Source organism: Helianthus annuus, chromosome 16 (genome assembly GCF_002127325.2).
Source record: "Helianthus annuus cultivar XRQ/B chromosome 16, HanXRQr2.0-SUNRISE, whole genome shotgun sequence".
Classification (NCBI taxonomy): Eukaryota; Viridiplantae; Streptophyta; class Magnoliopsida; order Asterales; family Asteraceae; genus Helianthus; species Helianthus annuus.
The window spans coordinates 67,616,088-67,627,804 of record NC_035448.2 but is presented as its reverse complement, the minus strand read 5'-3'; the positions used below and the strand labels follow the sequence as shown (position 1 = coordinate 67,627,804).

Here is an 11,717-nt window from a genome sequence, read left to right as displayed (position 1 = left end):
ATATGAAAAGTGTGACATTTAATCTTGATATGCTTGAAATTTTAAATAGTGCCATAAGCTTTGAACAATCATCATGCCCCGTACCATTCCGTTGTGGGTTGGTGTGTGGCAATGATGTCTAAGAGTGGTGCACTAGCGAAGGGACCTTTTCGTTATGCGTTACCTGATTCACCCTGCCACCTGTAATGTTGCTTATTGTTTAGCTTCATACTTTGCCTATTACAAGGTTAGGAGCCCCGAGGGTTGTATTTACCGCCGCGCTCATATTACACACCTTGTGCAAACTTTAGGGATATTTGATGATGATGACATCGGCTCCATGACCGAGACTTATCCCCCCATGAGGTTGGATCGTACATTGCTTTCAACATGTAGATTGTTGTGCAGTGTCAAGAAGGCCTGCGTTTCTCCTTGGTTCCAGGATTGAGATGGGGGCTAGGGCAGCCACATCCACGACCCCTGTCACACCATCGACGATGACCACCGCAGCAGCATGGCAATGAGGATGTTCAGGTACATCAGCCACCACATCTAGTACTGCAGGGGGACGTATTACAACACATATTATAAGAGATACAACAATTGAGCTCTTTGTTGGTGTGGCTTTTCAGACATTACCGCAGCCATAAGCTAATGATGGTTCCACACCAGGCCCACTTCTAGTGCCACTTCATGCAACCTGACAGGATCCAGATCACGCTCTTAAGGCCTAGTCTGACGGTTGGATGTTATTTCCGGTTATCAACTTCAGTTGTACTCTTTTGTGTATTTATGTGTATAAACTCATGATAACCACATTTTGTTCTTTGTTGGTTTATTTTATTAACTGCTTTACTTTAATTGCTTTACACCTTTTGACTATACTCATTTTTTTCTTTGGAGTGTGTTAGATGATCTTTGGGATTGGATTGCTTTTGTCTTGTGAGCGGTATCACGGGCTTAGATTTTCGACTACACAATGGGAGTTTTTCAGTTCCCTTTCCTCACATCATATCTTTATTTAATGTATATTGCGGACAACATATAATTCAAGTGTGGGATGAGAATTCACGGGAATAAAAACTCCATTAGCATCTAAATCACTTCTCATTGTACATGAAAACTATCCTATTTGGCTCTTTTTTTAAAATATAGCATTCCTTGCATATGTTTTTGATCCTTAGGCATACTTGATAGTTAGATTGCATGATTTTGAGAATCCATTGAGTACTTTTGATAAATTGTCATGGAATATCTCACAGGCATAGCAAGTTAAAATTGATAATTATGCATGTATTTACACGTATACCCCCATTTTTCATAGTTTCCGTGAGCTTTTTGTGCCTTTATATCTTTCATTGATGTTATTATATTGGTTGCAAACATTTTTGTTGACTTTTAAGTGTGCGACATGTTGCATTCATTTTAGAATTTGTTTAAGTAATGTATTTCGAGACATGAACTAAGTTGTTGCATGGAAATGATAGAGGCATTAGGAAAACCCAATTCATTTAGCCTCCCTCTTTTCTTTTCCCTTACCCATGATTACCACTAGTAGACCGTTGAGCGTTATTTCCCACTACGTTTGTTTTGACCCACATACTTAAACCCACTTAGCCAAAATAGCCTTATTGTTTTAAAGCCCTTGTGTCCGTATTCGGTTAATGCTAATTGCCTAATTTATGCTTTTATTATCAAATTAGGTCTTTCATGTTGTATCTATTTAGTCTTGTATTCCAAAGTTTGTTTGAAAAAACAGAGAAAAAAATAGCTGAAAAAAAAGAGAAAAAATATTAGCATTTTATATAGTTTATATTGTTAAGTATTATGTAGATATAAATCAAAATGAGCAATTTTGTGTATCAAAGTAAAAGATCCTACTAGTGTAGCTCTTTGTATGTTAGTTCATTTTTCAAATACGTGTAATTTGTTCATTTCATTTTATATTATGTTCGAGCATTATAAGCATCTAGCTACTGTAACACCCTTGTTATTATTTTAAGGTTTTCGTATAGTTTACGAAAATAAACATGTAATTTTTTATTACATGTACTTTGAAAAATAAGGTTAATTTAAAACTTTTACAAATGAAGATTTATAGACATCATAATGAATTTGAGTTCGTCGTTTAAGAGTTAGGACGAAACGCCGTGCGGAAGCTTTAACTTTATCGTGTTCGGTTCTTCTTCGAGCTTGTTCTTCATCCGGGCACTCTTGGCGGTCACCTATGACCAAAACCAACTTAAAAGTTAGCTTTGGTAGTTAAATAACAAGTGAAAACAAGTTATATGGGTCAAACAAACAAAGATTAAACAATTTTCGGAATCAGGAGGGGCTAGACGCTACACCTAGGGGTTTGACGCTACACCTAGCCCCTTTTTTGACAGCAAGTTGCTTAATTGCTGCTGCAAAATTCCCAGCCAACCCAAGTTTCACGAAAACGGACATAACTCATTCGTTATTAATCCGTTTTACACGATTCTTTTTCCTACTTGATCATAATTTGATTCTCCATCATATGGAGTTAAAATTCGACATCCGGCTTAATAAATTTTGAGACTTTTATGGCTTCGGCTTATTACCTTTTTACAAAATTTTGACCCGTTTATGCATTTATCAAACAAACATATTTGTTTGATCATTATTTAACATGAACCTCTTCAATTCAATATTATCTACCATGTTAGGTTCTAATTGCGGGTTTCTTATATATTTTAACCCGTTTTCGCTTGTATGCTTATTTTGACCCGTTAAGGGTATTTAAGTTATCTAGTCTAAACTAGCTCATTTCTTCCACCCTTCGCACTCTCGTATTAGTTTACTACTTATATTCCACCACACTATACAAGTTCCTAAATAACCCATATGGGTCGTTTGCCCAATTCACCCGTCAAGGGCTTTTTGGTCAATTTTAGTCCTTCAATTTACGACGAAGGACTTCCACTAATTAATTGATCACAATACCACTTTTAACTATAAATCTAACTATATGTACCTGGCTCGGGTCATAGCATTGACCCGTTTACATACCTCTTGCTTTAAATTTTCTAATTAAAGCAACGTAACATATGTTATTTCCTGTAATCACAAAACTCAACAAGTAGTCGTCAGTTATTATTGTCAAATGGTATTAACACACCATTTGACCCGTTTAGTCGTCATGACCATTTATCAACTATGATGGTATATTAATTCCATCATGCTCCTTGAAACAATTCCGGTTCGCGCCGTGAGTTTTTACTACTTAAAAGACATTTTCTTAATGTGTCCGACCCGTTATAGCTTTTTACCAAATGGTGTCTTTAGTTTTTGATCACTATTATTTTAACTACTAATTTGACCTATTTGGTTGTGGGGTGAGTTCCATCACCTCATTGACATACCAACTCAACCATTTTTGCTATATCAACCTTAAACATATTTTAACTAAGCTTGTCTATATAAATGTAACGAGACGACAAGTCGCGTACCTTTAAAGCGTTCCCTTCAAGCGCATGTCCACTCCGGTTTGTCCGATTGAAAACTCGACTCCTTTGTCTATAGAGTTCAATCAACAATTTGTTTAGAACTCCATTCATGACATATAACACATATTTCACAATGTTATTCGAATATGCATTGTTATTCGAAATTAACATCTTAGCTTTCTCTTAGGCGTTTTAACAAACACCTTATGGGCAGAAATTTACATGATTCATTATCAAGTTCATAACTTGTCATATAGCCAAATTTAACATCAATCGGACTATTTTATATAAAGGTTAACATCAATATATCAGAAATCGCTTCATAAATATCAAATTACACTAGAACAACGTTCGAAATCCTAGTGTTTATCAAGTTCACAACAACCCACTAATCACCTTCAATGGTGTTCATGGAATTTACTACAATTAGGCATGATTTCATCATATACTTGTCTAGGGCTTACTCCTAGACACTATATTGTTCCTATTCCATCCATATAACAAACATGCATCCATCAATTTCAAATTTTCTAAGATCACCCAGAAATTTAACTTGAGATTTCTCATGAAATTCACATACCTTATGACTCCTTTTTCAGTGGAGATCACTATTTCGTACTCGGATTTTAATTTAGACTTGATTTGGACCTTCAGTTTGAGAGATTTGTGAGAGTTTAGGGTTTCACCCTCTTTGGTCGCCCCTGATGATCGATCCACACACACATACCTTGTGTGTGTGGTGTGGTTTTTTTTATTAAATAGAACTTGTTTCCTCTTAATTAACGGTTTTGGTCCTTCAAGTTTAATTTTAATTATTAGGGACTAGAACTCCATATTCTATTTACTTATTTACACCTCATTAACTAGGTTAATTACTCCTAGTTAACTTAATGGGTTCGGGAAGCTATAAGCCGTTATATTTTAAGTCCCGTTAACTCGGGCATTTTTATGTACTTTGTTTTCTCAAAGTATTTACCCTCTTTCCAATTAATATTAGGTTTATTTATTTAAATCCTAATATTTACCAGGTTAATTTTTACCACTAACGGTATTTTACCCGCTCTTTAGTATTAACGGGGTTTAATTACCAAACCCGTTTTCGGGGTGTTACAGCTACACAAGATTGTTGACATTTTATCCACTTTATTTCCCAAAAATCCATTACAACCCCTCAAAGTCCACTTGATTTATGCAATTTAATTATGTAGTTGGTGGAGATTTGAATTCTGAACAAGCTTACGGTAATGTTTGCTTCATTGTTTGGCTTTGAGTCTTCACATAAACACATGTACATTACATAACCGAGCGTTGAGTGAATTCTGGTGAGAAGTGTAACTTTATGCATAATAGGATTTATATATTCATGTTATGCTTATGGGGATATTTTCATGTTTTGAAAAAAAAAAAGAGAATATAGTCTCGATTACTCGTTTGGGTTTCTTCGTTTGATTGCTACATGTCTTGAAAATCTTTTATGCCATGGATCTTCACTTTGCCTTCGGTTTGCTTATATATAGTTTTGATAGCCATTTGGAGAGTTGGATTGTGCATGAGAATATTTCTTGAGAGCAAACAATGTTTAAGTGTGGGGATGTTTGATGCGTTAATAATTATACATATTTATAATTAACATTGCCCCATATTTTGAGCGTTTGTTCTAGAAAATCCGTGTGATTCGATACTTAATTGTGCTAAATTTGGAATTGTAGGTTTGGATAGCTAATTCTTGATATTTGCGAATTAATGATGATGATTTTGGAAGGATTGGAAGCTAAGGTCTAACGTCTAAAGAAGGAGAAAGATTTATCACTAGGAAATATATGACCCATATGTAAAACATACATCCCATATTGTATCTTATCCAAATCCAGATGTTCAGGGAAAACATACGGCCCACATGTTAAACATCTCACGAGTATGCTATGTTAGATAACTTAAAAAGCCCCAACTTCAACTCTTTTGGGAGAGATGATTTTGGGAGCAAATAGTCGACTGCTCTAATTCTTTTTCAACCATTATTGAAGACAAATAAACTAATGTTGAAGATCCAACACTTCAAGGAAGGATTTAACACAACGGAACCCACCTTAGCTTGTTTCAGTTTGATAAACTCTTGATATTACAATGTTTAATTTTGTTTGTACAAGCTTGGTTGTGGCTTTTGTTTTAGTTATGAGCTATAACGTTTGATTCACTTAGATTAGATGAATCCTAGCCAACATTGATAACTAATATGTGTTATGTTCTATATTTACATCAATGCTATGGAAGTTCTTCAATGATTATGTGTGTTCATTTGACTTGATAAAATGTTTTAATCTCATAGATATCTTGTTTGTATTATGTTGGAAAACCGTATGAATTAGGGTATCTATTCATAAATATATATGTGAAAATGTGTGTATGCATATTTATGGCATTCGACTAGGAATAATGAATGTGGTTTTGAATATCTTGGATTGTTGGACGAACGGGCACCCTAATAAATATGTTTGAGAAAACCAATGTATTTGTTATGAAGTGCTCGTGTCATTGTGTATGTGAATTGTAGTTTGTGAAAATAAATATATAATTCATATGCTCGTGTTTGATGTTTATAAGTTGAGGAACTTGCATAGTTATTGTTAAATTACGCAAAGGTGGTTTGTATGTGTTTATCGTATTAACTTTCCAAAGAATTGTGGGATTAGGTAGCCTTGACGGGAGTCTAGTCCATATTTATTGCATAGACATAACTATATCATTTGTTCGTCATTGAACGACTTTAGGTGGCTATTGTGTGTTTATCGTTCTAGCTCTCCGAAAAGTCGTATGATTAGGTAGCCTTGACGGGAGTCTAATCTAATTCCATGTTAATGTGTATTAAATGATCTCACCTTTGAAAAGGTACGTGTTGTTAGTGTTCGGCTAGGTGGATTCGAAGTCTAAGTGATTCCCTTCTTTGATTGTTTATCTTCATCTTGCTTATTTACTTCATTAGGTTAATTATTAGTTAATTTAGTTAATTATAATATCCACAAATCGACCTCTTTGATCAGCTAGATAATGATAACGGTTTATTATTAGGAGCTATCATGTCCACGGATCGATTCTTGGTTCTTACCCTAGTTATGCTACTATACGATAGCTACACTTTCCTATTGTGTGTGGTTTAGTTCTAAGGTAGAAGCCATTTCTTAAATTTAAAACCGAACTGTGAAAAATCATTATTAAAAATATATATATACTTCGTACACACCACAAACCCTTGACCCCATCTCAAGCAATACCTTAACTCTAATGGTCTTGCTAATTGAACTCAGCCCCCAACCCTAATGTGTGAATAGATAATAACATATGACGCAACCATGAATTTTTTTTTCTATTGTTTTCCGAAACCGAATAAAATTACCCATCATGAAAATTGCAACACCCTTTTTAAATCACAAAGGATTGTGAAATTTTCTCATCAACACAATCTTAAAAGTGCAAATAAAGATAGAAACTATTTTACAAAGTGATTTAATCAAGAAAAAACCATAAGAACATGCAAACTCACTTATCTCTCATACGAATTCACAAAGTCACTATCCTCTTTCGGAATGTTTTATTTCATTTTTCTGTTATTTTATTTCCACACATTTTTATGTGCCTCTTCTTATGATTGCAACAACTATACAAATATATATCGGAGACGGAGGGCCGGGGGTACTAATCCCGACATTCCCCAAAGGAAGTCAACATGCCATGTTGGAAAACATTGACCGGTTCTTGTGGTGACATATACGTATATGACTAGCAAAAGTCAACTATACAACTGGATTTTTGGGTTGTACAGTTTACTTAAATTTTGTTTTCATTGAGTTTCCAAAGTCAAATTAATTTAGGATTTTTGTCAAACAAGATAAAGAGCTGACCAACCCCATATTGGATATTCAATTATAGTGTAGCTTCTAGCTTGGCAGAAAATAGATTTTGGAAAATTTCAAACGCTTTATTAATTTCTTTTTCCTTACAATAATTCATAAAATAAATCTATATTATCTTAAGCTTATTTTGTTTTTCAGTTGACATTTAATACTATCATAATTTTTTTAAGTTATCTAATTATAGTGTTAGATGTTGTAGTTATCACGTAAACTCAGCGCCACATAGGACTGCAAACGAACCGAACGAACATGAATGAGATCTTGTTTGTGTTCGTTTGTTAAAGAATATATGTGTTTGTGTTTGTTTGTTCACGAACACTTACCGAACGAGATTTTATGTTCGTGTTCGTTTGTTAAAGAAATAAACTTGTTCGTGTGAAGAAACACCAAACTAATCTTGTGATTAGTGTAGGATCGAGATACGACCTAAATGAGTCGGTCTGAGTCAAATCTAGGTCACTAGAGAGGCGGAAACAATCTAGTAACCTTGAATCGGTGTTTCAAAAACATCATTTCGTGTGAAACTTGTGTCCAATCCGCACGAATTGAACCATTTCGTGTGAAATTTTATCAAATCGCTTGAAAATTTTGTCCAATTCGCACGAATTGGATCATCTCGCTTGAAAGTCCAAATTGTTTGATCATTTCGCACGAATTGAGAACCAGGTCATGTGAAATTACTTCATTTCGCACGAATTGGAAACTTTTTACTCATTTCGCACGAAATGATGTTTTTGAGACTTTTTGATCGATTTTAGTCCGAATTAAGGTTTGTAACTTTAAAGGATTGATTAAAATGGTGTTTTAGACGTTATATTCAAAATTCAGTCAATTTTGTCCATGGAATCATTCAAAAATCCAAGAATGAGTAGAATTAGAAAGTTCTAAACCATTCGAAGCACTGATTCAGCCGATTTGACTCATCCTGAGCTCTGATACCACTTGTAGGATCGAGATACGAGCTAAATGAGTCGGTCTGAGTCAAATCTAGGTCACTAGAGAGGCGGAAACAATCTAGTAACCTTGAATCGGTGTTAGAATGTGAGTAGAAGCAGAGAAATACACTTTAAACTGGTTTTCCATTGATATTTGACGTTAATACATGCAGAGAATTTGACAACACTTCGTGAGAGATTTCACCGAACCATATCGAATGGAAAACACAACATCCCTATTTATAGGGAATCCATTTCGCACGAGTTGGCAAGTCCATTTCGTACGAAATGGCAAAGTCCATTTCGTGCGAAATGGCCTAACAAACTCCATTTCGTGCGAAATGGTACAAAACACAAATAAACTTAAACTTTTACACTTTAACCCCTATTACAAGCTACTGACACAACCTAGACTGATGAGATAGGCGATAGACATTGTGTACCAACAAACTCCCCCTTGGATATTACCGGAGTCTTCAGTCTGCCTGTCTTCAAAACTTCCTTTCACAAAGACTTGAACTTTTCCTCTCTCTGCTTCGGCTTTCTCTTCAACAAACACTTTAATTTTTCATTCTCTTTAGCAGATTTCAGTTTTTCTTCAACTTACATCTTCATCCATTTACCTCGAAGCTCTTCACGTTTCTTTCTCTCTTTTTCAGCTTTCAGAGCCTCCTCTTTTTCAATCTTCCTCCACTTAGACGACCATGCATTTTCAGAATTGATTCCTTTCTGAAAACATATTGTTGCAACTTTCTGGAACTGCAATGCTTGGTCTTTATCTCCTTTCTTGTAACCATTCTTGTTTATAAATAAACACTCGATATCTTTTGTTGAGCAGTTAACAATCCACATCGGATCATACAAATGGATGTACCTGACTTCATTCTCCACTTTGTATGTGATCACAACTTTAGTTGACATACAGTTGTAAACCCAACATAAGAAACCTTTGTGAAAATCCTGTTCCATTTTCAGCAACGGGATATTCTTTATCACTCTGGGCTTCTTTATCTGCAAGATCGTTTCTTCAATGCCTGTGATTGGATCCACCCTTTTGACTTTCTTTGGTTGATGTGGCTTCCAGTGCTTAAAGTCTTTAAAAGCTTCAAACTTCATTAAACCCCATGTCGGCATATCACGTTCCCTGACAGGGTAAGACAATGTTTTGACCTTTGGTAATTCTTCGACATCCCACCATGGCAGAGACATTATGTCTTGAATATACTCAAAGTATTGTACGCCAAACTCTCTTCGAATTGCATACGCATTCACCTGTGGCAAATACCCCCAGCTGATTATATCACCAAGAGAAATTTCTCTATCTCTTTTGTAGTACTTGAGCGGTCTTTTAAACTTTCTTTCAGTATCTTTTCTGAACCATTTCTTTCTTTCTTCACGACGTTCATCTTTCGACATTTCATCAAAACTTTTATTCTTTATACTTTCTGCTACTTTTCTTCTTAACTCATCTTCATTTGCTTGACTGAAGAATTCAGCAAGCGTCGGAAAGTTAGAAGTATCAATGTGAATGTTCTCAGACTGTTCTTCATCACTACAGTCTTCCACTTCAACTCTGTCGTAATTATCAACATCTTCAACGTACTTATACTGATATTCTGGCTGCTGATTGATCTTGAACTTATTTAATTCTTCTTCAAAATCAAACTTGAATTCATTTTCATCAACATGCGTCATCTTTACGATCTCAGCCAAAGTATAAGTGTGCAGAATTTCACCTTCCTCTACTCCATGTTCAAGACGTAGAATCAATCTTGTAACATGATCATTACTTTCATCAACATTCTCTGCATCATCATGCTCCCCCTAACAACTTGCATTCTCAGATTCTTCATTGGCATCATCATGAAGATATTCATCAATTTTCTCTTCGTTTGATGCTTCAGTAACTTTGATGCCTGTAGCACCTTGATCATCGTCATCATTTCCGTCATCATCATCATCATCACCAGAAGCAGAATAAACATCTTCTGCATCATCTTTTAGAATATCATCATCTTCTTCTTCTTCTTCTTCATCATTTTCTATATCATCATCAAACACACCAGAAACTGAAGATATAGGACAAGGGTTAGGAATCGATGTTTCCTGATCTATTGTTGGCTTAGACACAACAATTGCCCTTTCAGTCACTTCAGTATCACCTTCAATTTGAACACCTTTGCCTTTGTTTTTCATTTCAGCTTCAATCTCAGCTTTACGTCGTGCTCTGACTTCTTCAAGCTCGATCTCATCAAATTGTTGTTCAACCGGCTTTCCAATCAAGTTCTCCAATACTTTATTCATCATATACATTTCATGCTCTTTCTTTGCATTGTTGGCTTCCAATTCTTTGTTCTTTAGCTTGAAGTATTCATTCTGTTCATCTCTTCGTGCTTTTTCTTCTTCTAACTCAGCTATTCAAACTTTTAGAATATCAATGTCTGCTTGATCTGCTTCAACCTTATTTAATAAAGATGAATTCTCAGCTTCGACAGACTTGACATGATCTTCCAACTTCTTTTCACGATCTTCCAACTTCTTTTTCTCAACTAACACCTCATCCACTTTCTTTTGTAATTTGTTCACAACATCATCAGTTACAAAGTTAAAATCTCCAATGTCTTCAAGAGGAATATTCTCTGGAACATGTGGAAAATCTTTAAATCTAGAAGAACTAGGAGTCATCTTTACCGGTGGTTGTGAAGTTGGTGGTGTTTGTAGTTTATGTGGTGATGTTATAACAGGTTGTTCATGTGTAGGTGTAGAAATATGAAGTTGTGGTGGTGATTGTGGTTTTGGTGGTGATGGAATAGGATCACGTAATGGTTGTTGTGGTGGTGGTGATTGATGTGGTGGTGGAGATTGTTGTTGTTGTGGTGATTTTGGTTGTGGCTCAGGTGGTGGAGAAGGTGCTTTGTTTTGTGGTTCTTATGAAGATTTTGGTTTCAGCTTGATTTTCAACTTTCGAACAGCTGGAGATTGAACACGTTTCCTTGCATTATATTTGGTGTTTGAACATCCTGAACATGTTCTGGTGATGGAATATATGCTTCATCATCATTATCCTCACTCCTTTTTCTCTTCTTCTGTTTTTCTTTATTTTTTAGATCAGAAGTTACTTTTTTCCAACGCTTAGTTTCATCAACCTCTGAATCAGATGAACTCTTTTCTTCATCGTCACCTTCCTCGCCAGCTGCTTTCTCAGTTTCCAAACCATAATCAATATTTTTCAATAGTTGTTCAGTCTCAGGAGATACTGGGTCTTGATCTCTTTCAGCATCAGCTTCTGTTTCATCTTCCTCTGGTTCATCGACCAGCATTGTTTCAACAGTTTTCTTCTTGCGTTTCTTTTGAGGTTGTGACGACGAACCTTCTTCAGTTTGAACTTTAGGAGTTCTCTTACCTCCTCTTTTCTTCTTTTCTTTTAC

The 11,717-nt window shown here is 35.4% G+C and overlaps 1 protein-coding gene across 1 annotated transcript; it reads right to left on the bottom strand.

Annotated features, from left to right (window-relative positions):
* Window positions 1-10,113: 10,113 nt before the first annotated feature.
* On the bottom strand, window positions 10,114-10,602 carry LOC110919234 (prothymosin alpha-A-like). Its single transcript, XM_022163509.1, has one exon. It carries the CDS (start codon window positions 10,600-10,602, stop codon window positions 10,114-10,116), a length of 489 nt encoding a protein of 162 aa, XP_022019201.1.
* Window positions 10,603-11,717: the final 1,115 nt, after the last annotated feature.

What these genes read in the sequence shown, in the direction of transcription:
- LOC110919234 (XM_022163509.1), bottom strand. Translation starts at nt 10,602, where the DNA reads ATGTATATGATGAATAAAGTATTGGAGAACTTGATTGGAAAGCCGGTT.